The sequence below is a fragment of the Eublepharis macularius genome, chromosome 9, assembly GCF_028583425.1.
Source record: "Eublepharis macularius isolate TG4126 chromosome 9, MPM_Emac_v1.0, whole genome shotgun sequence".
NCBI classification, from domain to species: domain Eukaryota; kingdom Metazoa; phylum Chordata; class Lepidosauria; order Squamata; family Eublepharidae; genus Eublepharis; species Eublepharis macularius.
Genome location: NC_072798.1, coordinates 31,054,002 through 31,070,934, shown reverse-complemented (window position 1 = coordinate 31,070,934; position 16,933 = coordinate 31,054,002). Strand labels below are relative to the sequence as shown.

At 41.4% G+C, this 16,933-nt stretch overlaps 1 protein-coding gene across 1 annotated transcript in view; it reads left to right on the top strand.

The window, feature by feature from the left end:
- Positions 1-1,310: 1,310 nt before the first annotated feature.
- The window catches only part of APPL2 (adaptor protein, phosphotyrosine interacting with PH domain and leucine zipper 2), a 44,373-nt gene continuing 28,750 nt past the window's right edge, over positions 1,311-16,933 (top strand). The window contains exons 1-3 of the mRNA XM_054989279.1: positions 1,311-1,633; positions 11,896-11,994; positions 16,806-16,865. Coding sequence (XP_054845254.1) covers positions 1,580-1,633; positions 11,896-11,994; positions 16,806-16,865 — 213 coding nt within the window. The 5' untranslated portion in view covers positions 1,311-1,579. The remainder of the gene's footprint in view (positions 1,634-11,895; positions 11,995-16,805; positions 16,866-16,933) is intronic.

The window sequence follows — 16,933 nt, the reverse complement described above, 5'->3', positions numbered from 1 at the left end:
GGTTATTTACCTCAATGACATGAAAAGCTTCAATTGCCCATTAAGAGTTTATTACACAGGCAGGACATTTTTCTTGCGGCCTGTTGGCAATCCAGAAGTCTGGGCCAAGACCCCTGGGCCATCAGTAAAGTGTACCGATTTCCTTTCTCCCACACATTTTCCAGGCCTGGTACCACAGGTATCTGCACACACATTTCCATCTCTTGCCCCAGCCAGTTTCAGGTGTCTTTCCACTTTTTATTTGTAGCTTTAAAAAAATGTATATTCCACCTGTTCCAAAACATCTCAAAGTATATATCTGTGCTGGAGAGCACAGGCTGATGTTGCAGTCATCCTGTTTATGGACTTCCTAGAGGCAGCTGGTCAGCCGCTGTGTGAACAGAATGCTGGACTAGATGGGCCTTTGTTCTCATCCAGCGCGGCACTTCTTATGTTCTTTGGTAGCTATTATCTAATCATAAATATTAAAAGGTATTTAAGTTCTACCCCGAATTTTAAGTTCAAGCCCTAACTTTCAAAGGTAAAAAGACAGTGATAAAATAACAGACTAAAAATAAACCTGAAAACCCCAATCTATCAGTATGCATAACTACTATGTGAGTATGTGTGCGCGCACACACACACACACACACACACACACAAATAGACTTGCAACCCCAGCAAGGGGCTAGCAAGGCAAGTGAGAAGCAGACATGGCTTGCCAGTGCGTTCCTTTGCAGGGCCTTTCTTGGTGGTCAGTCACCCATCCAAGTACCGACCCTAATTAGCTTCCAAGTTCTGATGAGATGCCCCCTTCTCTCCCATGGTTAACTAATACAAAACTAAAATACAGTATCAGTGCTAGGGTTGCCAACTGCCTGGAGAAAAATGCCCTGCCTTATATTAGAGGCTTAATAGGATGTTATTTACAGGGACATGTTATTTCCCACCATGCTATGAAATGCTTCAACTGCCTGTTTCCGCAAATTAAGCCTCTATTCAATTATCAGGCAGGCAATGGCAAACCACCTCGGTTAGTCTCTTGCCCTGAAAACCCCACCAGGGGTCGCCATAAGTCGGCTATGACTTGAGGGCACTGTCCCCCCCCCACCGATCAGGTCATTTCCCCCCCAGCCTGCTGGCAACTCTCGTCAGCGCCCCTCACTCATGTAACAGCCTTGTCGTTCCTTCCCCTCCATCCAGAACCAGGTTTTGCCTTGGGAATCTGCATTGAAGAGTTAATGCAGGGAGGGAGGCCCGCAACGCCACACTTCCTGCGCAAGATGCGGCCGCTCTCCACTAGTTGCTCCACTTCCTCCCGGAGACAGGAACCTGCGGGAGTGGTCCTCTGGGCAGCCTGCGGACGGGGCTCGCAACAGGCAATTGCAGCAGCAACCTGTTTACACCTTGGCTGGCGAGCTCGCTGCCTCCTCCTCTGCCCGACGCTGGGGGAGAGCGGAAGGGGGAAGGGGCCGCTCCCTGGCTGCAAGCGGCGCCGCATCAAAACAATACGTGTCACAGGGCAAAGCTTGGCCGCGGCTCTCGCAGCAGAATTCACTCCAGCTGAATTATTCACGGCGGCCTCGGCGCTCTTCTCGCAATGCCGGCCGTCGACAAACTTCGCCTAGAAGAGGCTTTGCAGGATAGCCCGCAGGTAAAGGGGGAAGATCGTGTCGATCTTAAAGGGGGGGGGGCGCATCGAGCAGGGCCGGTTGCAGTCCGGAGCGAGGCGTTTAGCCGAGGCCGACGGGTCTTTTGATCTTTTTATAGGTTTGGTTCCAAGCGACCTAGTTAATTTTTGTTTGTTCATTAAAGTTAATCGAGACAGGGTTCCTGTTATTAAAATCGCCCCCACCCCCAAATTAAGAGATATTTTGGAGCTGGGAGACCATGACGGATTTTAGAAAGAAGGAAAAAGGCAGCCGTCATATTTTATGGGAGAGCGACCCGAAATCTGTTAGGGCATCTGGTTATGTGAAAAGCAAGAGACGTTGCCATAGCAATAGCAAAATAATCATTTGTGCTATGATACTCGGAAATGCTGAGAAACTGCATTGCAGAAAGCCAACAGAAGGAAACATTTTATCGTCCCGTTTTACAGGCTGGGAAGTTAGGAGAACAAGAGGCTCTTCTGTGAAGTATTATCTACATGTGAATGAGCTTGAAGGGGGATGGGAGGCGACAAGGAACTGGCTGCTTCGTCGTAGAGGCATGACTCCCCTAGGACAAATGGAGGTCACTAACTTTTTAACAAGAGATGCCCTAAAGGAGGTTCCTGTGTTTAAAAGCTGGGAAAATTGTGTTTCACTCTTACATCTGATTGCTTAGGCTCCATTTAAACACCTCCCCTTCCAAGAATAGCCATTTAAGGAACAACAATGGATAATTAAGATGTGCAGACCCCCATAAGTGTATGTTTCCTCCCAGTCTTACCTCATTTTGGGGATCTCTGATTTCTTTGTCTAGGAGGGGTCTGTTGCATTCTTTCTGCCTCTCCTTTCAGGGTGAAGAAGAGTCTTTTTGGATTTAAAAGTCCTTATTATGAAGCAAGCCTTCACTTCCTTCCCTGTCATCTTTTAAATCTTTCCTAGGGAAAGGCAGTGCTGCAAAACAGCTTTTTCCTGCTCTAATGGAGAAGGTGCAAGCATCAGGTGACTCATCTCAGCGGGTGCCATGCATCGCTCGCCTGGCTGCTAATTTTGTGCAGCATGAAGGCCTGATTAGAGGCTGCAGAGTACATCAAAACATGGGCTATGGCCTCTATTTCTTTGCAGAGCTCCCAAGGTCAGGGGACTAATTGCTGAAATTCAAGGCATTCTTTCCTGACTTAAAAGGGCTGAAGATGCAAAACTGTTCACACAAATTTACAGAATTTCCTGGAACATGTCATGTAATGCGTACACATCCAGTTTTCCTACTGGAAATGTTGTCCCCACAAAAATCCAGGACTGCTCTCTTTATCACAGTAACTTCAAGAAGCCAAATGAGAATTTCATTTCTAATTTGATAAGGAGTGACACTTTGAAATAACAGGAGTCCAGTAGCACCTGTAACAAAATTTGTAGTAGAGTATGAGTTTTTGTTAGTCGCAGCTCACTTCTTCAGATACCTGCCTCACAAAAACTCATACCCTGCCACAAATTTCATTAGTCATATAGGTGCTACTGGACTCTTTCTCTTTTCTACTGCTACAGACAGACTAGCATGGCTACCCATCTTGATCTGTCACCTTGAAATAACAAGATGGGTAGCTGTGTTAGTTGGTCTGTAGTAACAGAAGAGAGCAAGAGTCCAGTAGCTCCTATAAGACTAACAAAATTTGTGGTAGGGTATGAGCTTTCATGAGCCACAACTAAGAAGTGAACTGTGGCTCATGAAAGCTCATATGCTACCACAAATTTTGTTAGTCTTATAGGTGCTACTGGAGTCTTGCTGTTTTCTAGCGGAGTCACTAATGCAACAATGGGGCTAAATGAAGTTAGCTTTCTTATCTTAACCTAGGGGCCTCCAAAGGCCCAAAGCTGAGCATCCTTTGGGAGTGCTGTGAGGGTCAATTTATGCCTTCATCAAAGTAAAGTGGTAATTATTTTTTGGACTGTACTATTTAAGGATACAGGTGGGGTGTACCTGTTTGCTTGTGCCCCCATCCATCAATACTTTTTAAGTCCACTCTTTCTTCAATAAGCTCAGGGTAGCTTGTGTGGTTTCTGAAAGTAGAAAACTAGCATATCAGAAAATAAATTCAGCCTTTTCCTGGACATGCTGTTTTGCTATTTACAGTATATTTTTTCACCCTTGTATTCATACATGAAACTGTTGCATCCTGATGTGGTACAATCTAGAAGAACGATGGTGCTATTTGATTCTCTTCAGTGTATAAACTGGGCCAAAGATGTAGTAATTTGGAGAAAGTGATGGGGTGGGGATAAGTTGTTGTTCTAAAATTTATTTTACTTGTCACTTTTAACTTAATTACCTGCTCCTCAGCCTTTGGAATGGGTCAGGCAGAAAGAATAAAAAAGAATGAAACCACAAGGAAGATGATTTCTGTGTTCTTCCAGTTTTCCTCTTGAGGGCAAATGTCTATTTCTGTCAACTGATCGATGTTCTCATTATCCACTATTGCAGTTTGGATTTCGAGGGTTAGAACTGGAGAGAAGATACAAAGAAAACTTTTTCCCCTCTTGTTTTTTTCTTGTTTGAGTTTAATTTGTAAGACTAGTCCTCTTCAAGATGAATGCTGTGCTTTTCCACTTATGTTGCTTAGTGTCTTTCTTCAAAGGCTTAATGAACTTTTCCCATCAAGATGTCTCAAATAGGATTTTCCATGCTCCCTTCCCCCCCCAGCTCCTGTTAACTCACTGCTACAAAGGAGGATTTGTTTTAAAATGATAGAAGTAAAAACCTTTTAAAAGTACTATCAGTCTGAACCTGCTAAAGTCGAGCACTTTTAAGATCTATTACTTCAATAGAAGAACACAATTTCCCTATTATTTCAGTGATACTTAAATGATTATAACTTTGGCTGCATTATGGCTTCTGTGTTCAGAATTAGATTCCTACCTCTTAGGTGAAAAACAGGATTTTGAGTAACATTCTTTAACTTTGCAATTTGTAAGAGTTAATTGTGTGTTTTTCTAAAAAGTAACACCTTACATGAGTTGCTTAAATCTTTATTGTGTTGCTCCAGAGGAGTACAAAGTAGCAATATGTTATAACAAAAATGGCTCAATACATTTTAAGATATAATTTTGGGTCTTTATATTTCTTTTCCCAGTATCCTTAACAGTGCTATGTACCTTGCTGCAAAAAGGTGTTCTGCAAAAGGGAACTTTAGACTAAAACTTCCTGATCCTAGGACACTTGCTTGCAAATAAGTTCAATTGAGTCTGCTGAGACCTATTGCCAAGTTCAGGATCAGGAAGAAATTTCTTTCTTTCTGAGGCTCACAAATTTTGCTCACAGATCAAAAAACAGAGGGGGAAAGATGATTAGCAGTGGAGTTCTAAGTGGAGTTAGTTTATAAGTGCCCCTGGACTTCTGTTTAATTTTGTTGTAACAGGCTAAGATGGCTACCCTCTTGAGTGGTAAAAAGTGATTTTTACAGAAGTGCAAAGCTCAGATTTCTACATGAAAATTCCTAAGTCTGTTGTATCTTTCCTTTGTTTTGGTTATTTCTGAGCAGAAGAGAGAGCTCTTGGTTTGTCCTCACAGACATTGGCAGGGAGCAGGTGATAAGCAGGGTAGCATCCTGCTTTGCCTCCTGTGGTTGGGTTTACTCCATAAGAGACCACTTCCAATGATAGCTTGCTTGTGATAACTATCCTACTGAGCCAACCAATGTATTTGTGAACTAGATCCCACTTCTTCAGCATCTAAAAATGTGGACTTTAGCCCACAAAAGCTTATGCTTCAGTAAAATGTTAAGGTGCTGCAAGGCCTCTTGTTTTCTTTTTTTCCTTGTAGCACATTAATCAGATCATTTATCACCTTCCTTTTGTCTCTCGCGGGCTCTCATCCCAAAGCTGTGTTATCAAAGCTGAAATGTATACAGTTTTAAGTGTAAGCTAAGCTTGTAAGTATTTGCAGTTCCTTGGAAAAAAGCGATTAGAGTATTAGGCAATTAGTATTTTGTTTTACATTTTTTATAGCCTGCCCTTCTCACTGAGGCTCAAGGTGGATTACATAGACTAAGTCAATACAAATGGCTGGGAGTTTTAAAAACCAACACAATAGAGTAAGGATAGCAAAAATTTGAAAACAAGTAGAAATCCAACAGCGAACTGAAAAACAATGCTGAAACACAGCATGAGCAGATTGGTATGACATACTAAACAAACACAGAGCTATCCAGTAGGAGTATCCTTACAGCAACAGATCACACACCATAGTATAGTCTGTCCCTGTACCAACACATCTCCTTGGACCGCTTCCTTGCAACATAGTCCTATTGCCTGTGTAAGAAAGTCCTCCTGAATAGTTCAGGGATGCAGAGTTTGCAGAAGGCCAGGAGAGTAGGAGGTTTCCTAACCTCCGCAGGCAGGCCATTCCATAAAGTGTGGGGGGGGGGACACTACAGAGAATGACCATATATGGGTAGTTGTTGATTTTGCTAATTTGTAGGGTAGAATACCCTCTGCAGAAAACCCTGTTCGGATGAGCACAACTGCCATGGCAGAACATAGGGAGAGAGGTGGCCCTATAGATATGACGGACCAAAGCTATGAAGGGCTTTGTATGTGATAGCCAATACCTTGAATTGATCCCAGTAACTGATGGGCAGCCAGTGGAGTGATGCAGAAAGGAAGTGATATGCATGCTCCACCTAGCTTCTGATAACAATCAAGCTGCTGTGTTCTGCACCAACTGGAGTCTCTTAGTTGACTTTGAGGGGAGACCTGTGTAGAGTGCATTACTGTAGTCAGATCTCAATGTTGCCATGCTGTGGATCCAGGTGGCCAGCTCAGCCATGGCAAGGGAGGGGGCTGGACCAGTCACTGTCACCCTAATCTAATTTACAAGGCAGAGGTTATGAGGATGAAATGGAGGAGGAGAGCACCACCTATGCTGCTTTGATTGCTTTAGAGTTCAAGCGGGTTAAGAATATTCGAGAGATTTAGTTCTTTTGGTTGCATAGAGAAGTTTGTAAAGGGGATGTGAAGACATTTAAAGATGAGAAAGCAAGATTTTTATTTGTTTAAAGCCTAACTTAATTAGTTTAAATAGTTATATACGTTCTAGCCATATATTGCTGATTATCAATGGCTTATTCAATGTTTTGATGCATTCACTTAGAATAATAAGATTCCAGATATGTCCATGCTCTCATTGGTTGCTTGTCAGCCTTCTGCAATTCATATTAAAATTGGGCATGCTTCATTTCTGATATGGCCCTCCATGCTGCATAAATTGTCTATTCCCAGAATTGCCTTGATTATAGAAGTCTTCTCTGAACCATTTAGCTTGGCACTAGCTGCCACACCCATTGTGGATTGGATAGAATGGGTGGCAGCTCCTGTTGGTGGCAGCTGGGAAATGACAGATCCATGCAACCTGTTATAGCAAGCTTGTAGCAATTTGGAAAGATTGGAAAAACAAGAAAATAGAAAACGAGAAATAAATAGTATTCAGAAAGTGATCCCATGAATATTGCCTTCAGTCTCTAGATCTTTTGTATCTCCTCCTAGGCCAGTTCTGTGTTTTGAACCTACTCAGGTCATACCTGTGCAGGCATTTCCTGTATTATCAATTAATAATTGTCATCAGTTATGCAGCATTTAAATAATTGTGTATCATTCTATTAGGATCATGTAAATGAGGGAGGTAATTGTTGTAAACCTGTTTTGCAGGTTAGGAGCTGTCCCTGAGGGCTTCTTAGCTGTCTATTCTCAGTGTGCTTCATAAACAGGGATCTTGTCTTTTTGGATGGAATGTATTTGATGTGAATGTGATTTAGGAAGCTGTGACTGGTCCTTGTTCTCTCTGATGTGTACACAGTTTTTTTAAACGGAAGAGAGGGATTTTTCTTCTGACAAGGTACATAATATGCTCCAGGTTTAGACAGCAAACCTATGAATTTTGTAATATGTAAAGCCTAAAAGTGTGACAAAGTTGACCTTGCCCATAAAGCAATATGAAGCATTTTCCAAGTGGGGAGCATTTTCTTGGCCCCAAGCTCCTTCTTCATGTAGTATTAACAAGAGCAAGTGAGCTGTAGTCAACGTAAGTTTGATGTTGGTATAATTTTGATGGGCCAGGCACCAAAAATGTCTGAACTTGCCTCTGGACTATTAATTGCCCTATGTCACTAGAACAGCCCATTGTGCACCCCCCAATGTATGTTATCTAGCCAGAGAATCTTGCCTACTCTTCCACAGTAGAATTTAATTCCAGTCTAGGATCACACTAGGGACTTCAAAAACAGTTATCTTATCTGGTTAACCTGAAAGTTGTTATGTAAGTCCACAGGCAGCTATTTTGTAGCCTGTATGGTATTGTGGTTAGGGTGCTGACTAGGATCTAGAAGAATCCAGGTTTGAATCCCCAATCTGCTATGAAGCTTGCTGAGAGCCAAGCAACAAGTGACGCCTGACACAGGTTGGACACTTGTCAGCTTCCCTCAAGTTTTGATGGGAAATGTAGGCGTCCTGGTTTTACAGCTTGGCTCTCCATTACAGCTGCAGGACCAGGATGCCTACATTTCCCATCAAAACTTGAGGGAAGCTGACAAGTGTCCAACCTGTGTAAGGCGTCACTTGTAGCTTGGCTCTAAGTGAACTTGGGTCAGTGACACACTGTCAGCCTAACCTACTTCACAGGGTTGTTGTGAGAATAAAATGAAGGAGAATTAGGTAAGCCACCTTGAGTTCCCAATGGGTGTAAATGAAGCAAATAAATGTCCAGATATACTACTACTTAATTACCAAGAGAGATATGTTAGGCCCACTTGGGGTCACATCCATCAAGATGTGCTGCTGGGCTGTGGTGGGGTGATCGTGGTCAGCTGACGTTACACCACTGCAGGCCCAAACTCCCAAGCTCAAACGATCCACCAACCTCAGTCTCCTGTGTTTAGGCTGGGATTACAGGCGTGTGTCACCGCACCCAGGCAATACTGGTAAAAAACTGGAGTATGCATAATTCTTACATTTATCCATTAATATTCTTTGATCGTAACCATGGCTGGCATAGAAACAGTTTTTCTTAGTGTGTATGAAGTCACCATGTGTTGGGAATTGTATAAAACACAGTTCATCTGAAAGGGGTTAGGCATACATTAGTCTCCACAGCAACCACTCAATCAAACTCAACGTGACTGGGGTAGGGTGTGTGTGGATCTACATATGTGTAATTGTTCATTTATTTATTTATATTTATATCCCACCCTCCCTATGAACAGGCTCAGGGCGAGTCACAACATCAAAATCATACAAAATTCAAACAGGATAAAACAATATACATAAAATCAGCAATACGAAGTGTCAGTTATCTGGACCTAAAAAGGCTGCAAAAAGCTAGAGCTATCTGCCCATTTATGTGTATCTCAGGCATGTGTGTCTGTTTTTAAGATAACATGGAGAATTTATTTATGAGATTTATAAGCTTGTTTTTCTCCTAACCAAGTCAGAACTAAATATAGGCAACAGTAAAATAAAATACAATGAATGTATGAAATCACATAGGGTTGGATCCAGCCAGATTGTTTGCTCAATCTCTCCCAATTCTCCTTATTTCAGCCCTTGTCTCGTATGGCCTTTGTCCATGCAAGTCTCGTGATCCCAAACTAGTCTTTTTTGGTACTCATCCTCTTTACTCCAGTGGAAAAGCTGATTGGATTCATAATTAAAAATACACTTAAACCTCATGAAAACCCACCCTTTTAAATTGCCCTGTGTGTATATTTCCAGTAGCCCAGACTCACATCTCTTGGAGTGCTCTGTGGAATAGTTCTTTTATACAGCCTTGATGGAAAGCCAGGAGAGTAGAAGGCACTTTGAGTTCTCTCAGGAGGCTGTTGCTCAGGCATGGAGTTGCTACTGAAAAAACCTGAGCCTAGGTGTACAGAGCATGCCCTAAGAGGGGAGACAGCGAGTAGGCCGTACTAGGAAGAGTGCAGCTGCTGCATGGGAATGTTACTTCTCTTATACCCTGCCTTTCTCCCCAGTGGGGACCCAAAGAAGCTAAAAAAAATCTCCTCCATTTTGTCCTCACAACAGAAAACCTGTGAGATGGGTTAGGCTGAGAGTGTGAGACTGGCCCAAGATTACCCAGCAAGCTTCTGTGGCAGAATGGGGATTTGAACCTGGATTTCCCAGATCCTAGTCACCAGTGAGGCGAGCTAAACCCTGCCCATTTCACCTCCCTCTGTTTCAGTCCTCCATTGTTTAAGGTATTTTTGTTCCATTCTTCAATGCAGGACTAGGAGAAAAAAACTTAAGACCCCCCATACATACACACAACCATACCATCAAACATCTCCTTTACATATGAATCGGTGGATATGAGAATCTCTTTGCCGCATCTGCTTTGGCCTTCAGACAAGATATTAAAATCTAGATACAGTTTAGACCTAGATACAAGTCCTGGGAACATTTCAAGTATAATGTGAAAAGACTGTTACAAAAATATCAGAGTTGACAGAAGAGGTGAATGAATATTTTCTCAGAAACACAGACACAGACTCTTTCAGGCTTCACACAGTTTGCCTGTTTTGACCAGAATGAATACTTTCTCTCAGCATACTGACTAAAACTGCAGTTCATTCCACCCCTTAGGGTACAGCTACCATCTAATCACAGGGCACTTCATTCACCCATCCAGCCCCCCTACTTTTTTTCCTCAGAGGCCTGCATTTAAACTCACACTAACAAATACTAGAAAACCCATATTAGCAAGCAAAAATAAAATCCAAATTACATACATTACATGCAGTACATTACATTGACCTTGAGCCAGTCACGTACCCTTAACCCACCTCACTGGGTTGTTGTGGGGGGGGGGAATGGAGGACAGAAAAATGAGTAAGCCAGTTTGGGTCCATGTTTGGGAGAAAGGTGGCATGTAAGTGAAGTAAAATAAAGTAAAATAGCCATAAAGTTATTATTTTCATTTTACACATTGGGACTAAGGTTGAGATAACAGTAGATGGAGGGGGATGGTTTACATGATGCCCCCCTCTATGCCAACATCAATACTTTTAAAAAGAAAGTATTTCATAATGTAGGCCATGCAGTACATATTCCATATAGAAGTATTCCATATAGAAGCCAAACACACATTCTGGTTCCATCAGGCAATCTGTGTAGAGCCTGAGCTGTCTATTTGAATTTGTGAGAAATTCCATCTTTCAGGCAATCTGTGTGTGAGCCTAAGTCAGTCAGTGTGTGTCAGACAAAGGATTTTGGCTAAATCAGGCAAATTGTGTAGAAACCTGACAGGCTAATTATGTTGGAGTCAGGCAAACTGTATGTGAGCCTGGCTCAGTTTGTGTATATCTGAGAGAGAGATTAATCTATCTGTGCCAGGCATGCTGTGTGGAAAGGCCTGAGTGAATCTGTGCCTGTGTGGATGAGAAGAGAGTTTATTCTGTCAGTGAAGATCTGCGTGGAAAATTACTCTGTGTGGCTGAGTCTCTGAATATACCTTTAAGATGTAATTATTTTTGAAACCACCAAGCTTAAGAACTATTCTGAAACCAATATTGCTTATTAAAAGTCTGCAGCCATCATGCTCATGTTCTTATAAATAAATACTACTTTGGTTTAAGCAACAAAGATGCCTTTCCCCCTTCACAGCTACCCTCACTCATTGACCATTCTGCCAAACTATCATCTATAACAAGGCTTCCTATTTTGCAAGTTAAATGAAACAGACCTAAAGCAAAAGCCTTTGGTGGCAGCAAAAACCTTTTGAGGGAGACAGTAATATAAAGGTCACACAAACACAAAAGAGAAGGTATTTTTGAGATAAAAGCTCAGGGAAAGCAGAGAACACGGGAAATTCTGTGTGCGTGGAGATAATAAGAGTGCTAGTTGTGACGAAAGCCCTCCTGAGGTATAAGTTTAAGGTAAAGTAAGGAGGAGCAGGATTAAAGGTCCAAATATGAAGATTTTTAAAAGATTATAAAAACTGATTTGGGGCATTAAGTTATATGTAACATTAAACAATAAATGCTGGTTGTTTGGGAAACTTTCACTGTAGTCAGATGATACACTTCCACAAGCATCTTCTTCCCTGTTACACACTTGCCTTCATCATAAGGGTTTCACCTTATGTTACTGAAGCCTCCAGTAAAACATATCTTTTGATAATGGTGCTCTTACATGTTATTACTGACTACATCTTTGATTTCAAAAGGTAATTTTATTTGTTCCTCTCCATTTGAGTGTAAACTGCCTAATCCTTTTATTTTGTCAGACTCGCTCGTTGCTGAGTGTGTTTGAAGAAGATGCAGGAACACTTACAGATTACACCAACCAGTTGCTTCAGGCAATGCAACGGGTATATGGGGCTCAGGTAAATAATTTTGTCTGTTTTTCTTCTTTCAAATTATTGGAGGCAAAGCTGTTAGTTGGATGGACAGTAGCTGGCTGACTTGAGGTTTGATTACCCTGTCTTTTGTGAGAGCAAGATTTGGGTCCATTAGCACTTTAAAGACCAACACTGGTGCTGGGATCTCAAAAGCTAATATAATGCCATGTCAGGTTTATTGTGTTATTATTATGTACATACTGGAGATGACTCTTTGGCTGCTCTCACGCACACTGAATAATACACTTTCAATTCACTTTGCAACTGGATTTTATCATATGAAACAGGAAAATCCACTTGCAAAAAGCGCATTGAAAGTGGATTGAAAATGCTTTATTCAGTGTCTGTGAAAGCAGTCTAGTTTCCCCATCCTTTGCAATAGGAGAATTTCTCCTCTTATTCTAGATCAATTTTGGAATGCTGTGCTCACGAGGATCATTGGTGAGACCCAGGGCTTTTTTTCTGGGGAAAGAGGTGGGAGAACTCTCACCTGGCTGACTCTGCTTAGTTTCTGAGTGTGAGGAGATAACTCCACTGTCCCAGTATGGGGGACTCCTTTCCAATACACTAGATGTCAATCAGACCAAGGCAGCAAATATTGGCAAAAGCAAAAAAAGTTTATTAGAGAAAAGACTCAAACTAATGCATATCAGACAACTTAGGGAGATATGCACTTTGTTAGAAGTGCATATCTCCCTAAGTGATCACCTATTCTTATATCCTCTTACAAGCAAAGTCATCAGAAAATAGTTTACAAAAACAGAATAGTTTACAGAATACAAAAGCCTAAGTCAATAATTTCAAAGAAATTGGCAGGTCATATAAACTAAAGAGGTGACATTATAACACCCAACGAACACCTTTTGTTGTCTTCAAGAGGGGTCCATTTGTGATTTGATAAGAGAGTGCTAGCACATCAAGGCCATAACATCCAAAAATCTCGGATGCTACATCCTGTTGTAACTCTAAATACCTGTTTGTTTTACTTATCTTTTTACCTATGTTTCATTTCCTAAAGGGAGACAGTAAAGTAGGGGAAAGGTTAGATTTAGAAACCGAGCAGCTGAGCCTCATACCTATAATGCTTTAAGAAAAGAAATTTAGAAAGGCCTTTTGCTATAAGTTTAATGGTTATAGAAATTCCTCTAACACTGAGATCTAACAAGATCAGGTGGGATAGCATTTATTTATTTATTTATGTCATTTTTAGTCCACCTTTCTCACTGAGACTCAAGGCGGATTACATAGTGTAAGATTAGTACAATCAGTATCAAAGACAGTTTCCTACAGTGACAAGGTTATTTCCATAAACAATGACATAGGGTAAATAAATACAAGTTTACAAAGACATAGCATTAACAAGGAGCCAATACAGAGCTGAAGAAATGTTGAAACAGAACAAAATCAGTTCTAGGACTGACATTAGACAACAAGAAGCACAGGTGGTACATTGGAGTACATATTTAAAGCAACAGATAATATGTAAGGTAACATAGTGGTGAAGTTTAAGTTCCCTAACTCATTAGCGAAGCATCTGAGACCCCCTCCCTACAATACAGCTATCTGAGTCAAAAGCATTTTTGAATAATTCGGATTTGTATAATTTGTGGAAAGCCAGGAGGGTAGGGGCTTTCCTGACCTCCTCAGGCAGGCCATTCCACAGGGTAGGAGCCACCACAGAGAAAGCCCATGTACGGGCTGCTGTTGATTTTGCCCATGTGCAGGGTGGCACCTGCAGGAGACCCTGCTCAGATGAGCAAAGCTGCCATGGAGAAACATAGGGAAGGAAGCCATCCGGTATGTATGCTGGACCAAGGCCATGAAGAGCTTTGTATATAATAACCAATACCTTGAACTAAGCACAGTAACTGATAGCCAATGGAGTGACTGTAGGATGCTCCTGATAATAGTCGAGCTGCAGCATTTTGCACCAATTGGAGCCTCCTAATTAACTTAGATGGGAGACCTAAATAGAGAGCATTACAGTAGTCAAATTTTGATGTTACCGTAGCATGGATTCAGGCGGCCCGGTCACCCATGTCGAGGTAAGAAGCCATCTTCCAGGCTATAGTATAGCTGTAGAAAGCATTTTTTGTGACTGCCTTGGCTCGTTTTTCTAGTAGTCGCGCTGGATCCTGTATAGCCCCTAGGCTTTTAAACGAGTCTGCAAGGGTCAGACAAACCATCGAAAGTGGGGAGTACAGTGTCCTTCAAGATCTCTGCCTTCTCCACAGGCATCACTTCTGTCTTGTCTGAGTTCAATTTGAATTTTACCAGTTGCCAAAGCCATGGCGTGAAGCATTTAATTTGCCTGTATGGTCAACTTAGTATGTAGAATAGAAAAAACAATGATGCTGAAATGGTTATCAAGGGATATTAGGTGGACTGGGTGTCAAGCAGGGAGGGATTGTGGAAAGGAGTAATTTGGAATTCCTGCCACATTCCTTAATCTCCCCCTTCAGGGTTTAGTAAGATGACAGGTCTGAGAAAGGTAATTTTCTCTCTTCCTTTTTCCTCTTTAACTAACATCAGCTGCTCTGAGAATTCTGTTCTTGGAATATGGTTTGTCTTTATCAAACCAGTGTGTATGGGGAGGGATTCCCTTATTAATTCACAAAGTCAGGGTTTTTTTCTACATTCCTAGGAAGTCCTCTGAGTATGTAGAAACCTCTGCATTGCCTGTGGGTGGCCTGCATTTGTTACCTGTATATGGGCCCACTAATGTACTATTAGACGGTGATGAAATGATGCTGTGGTTTTATTGGTAAAGTGATTTCATTCTTATCTGATACCTTATATACAAGGATATCAGCATATATATATAAATATACGTATGTATATATAATATATACTTACGTATTATATATACATATAAATATATGTGTGTGTGTATACGTATATATGTGTGTCTGTATATATATATGTGTGTGTGTATCTATTTATATCTATATCTGTATATCTATATGATGTAAAATCAGAACATGCATAGACTTCATTTCTTATGCTTTTCACAGATACTTAAAGACTTTGAGTTTTTGGTTCCCTTGTTTTCCCCCAAGGACTTTAGTATACTTTCTTTTAGTATTCTTTTTCTTTTCAGGAGTTAGGAATGTTGGTATCCACTTTCTAGTACCTCAAAACCTTCTCTTCAGACACCAGTGCTTTCCTTCAGTTTGTTAACTGAATCCGAAGGGCTCCATAGTCAGTTTTCAACCACACCCAACCAGGGATCTCTTCACTCTCCAGAACTATCTCCCTGTTTGACTGGAGGGAAAATCTCTCCTTAGAAGATATATTCCTTTCTTTGGCCCTTTGGGAGTGCGCACCTACTTCTCAAACCTACTTGCCAACTTTCCCCAGTTCTGCCAGAGTTAAAATTGCATTGGTCTCTGATAGGAATCTGTCTCCCAACTCCTCCCCTCAGCTAGGACTGAAAACAGCCCCTCCTCTTTCCAGCTCATGCTACCCAATCAGATTCCTTGTTACTCAAAGATCCAGAGGAGTTAGCCCTGTTAGTCTCTAGTTGCAAAGAGTCCAGGGTGGATGCTTTACCCTGTTACTCAAAGTTCTCTGATTCTGTGAGGGATTAACCCTTAACAGTCTTGCGGCTGTAAGTGTACAGTACTAAAAGGCTTTTTTAAAACAGGCAGTCCATCACAGAAGTGTTGTCTGAATATGGAAATTATGATTCCTCTGTATGCATAAAGCCACCTTATCAAAGTGGTAGGGAAGCCTTTGGATGTATAAGCAAGCAGCCAGTTTTGAAGAGCCTGCAAAGGATGAATGGGGATGTGGCTCACTACAACAGGAGCTCTGACCTTATGGAAAGCAGAGACAATCAGTGGTACCACAGGAATGGTGGTTTTACCATGTTGGTATTGCTGTTGATCAGAATTTGAGCTGAAAGCAATGTGTACAAGTTTCTTTTGCATGTTTTATGTATATGCTTTACCCAGTATTGTGTTACATGGTTGGGTTACAAAATCCGTTAGGGTAGCCCTGTTAAGTTTGGTACAGAGAGAACAAAAAAGGAGTCTTGTGGTAACTTGAAGACTAATATAATTATTGAAACATAAGCTTTTGTTGGCTAGGGTATACTTCGTTAGGTGTTTAAGGTTTTTTTCTTTGTCCAGTTGTTGAAAGAGTCTCAACACCTTGCCTCTGGCTCTCATATTCAGTGCAGTCCTAAGCAGATACACACCATTTAAAGTCCATTGACTTCAGTAGACTTAGAAGATGTAACTCTTCTTAGGATTGCACTGTTACGCTGTTACAGTGACTGAAGCTAGTGGGGAGGAGTGATGGAAAAGAATCAGTTTGGAAACTGTTTCCCTCGTAGAGAAATTTTCTTTGCTTCAGTCTTGTTTGTGGTTTTGCTTTACACTCACAATGCAAACAACTGCTAACAAAAATAAATAATACCAAAAGCACCATTTCAGATTTGCAGGGGTGGGAGTGAGGGTAATTGAGCAATTCCTGTTTTAGGGTATAGGCAAGGTTCAGTTTCAAAAAAAGATATTGTGATTATATTAAATGAATTATTAAAACAAACATTTGTGCTTTCTATGATCTTTATCTTTATAAATATATCTCCCCTTACCCCTGTCACTCAGTATGTAGAATAATCAAGCTAAAAGGGAATCTGGTGCCCTTGAAAAATAATCACATGTGATCCTAAGCAGGGAGGGGGAGTGACTGGCCTCCTTAGTGCTGCCCTTGAGGGCTGCAAAAAGTAAGAGGATTAGTCTTAAGTGTGTGTGAGATCCTCAGTAACGAGACACCTTTTCTCTTTGTAGAATGAAATGTGCCTGGCAACACAACAGCTCTCCAAACAGCTTCTAGCCTATGAGAAACAGGTATGTGTCATATTGCATCTGCAACCTGAGCAATTGCAGATTAGATGGCAGAGCTGAACGAATGACAT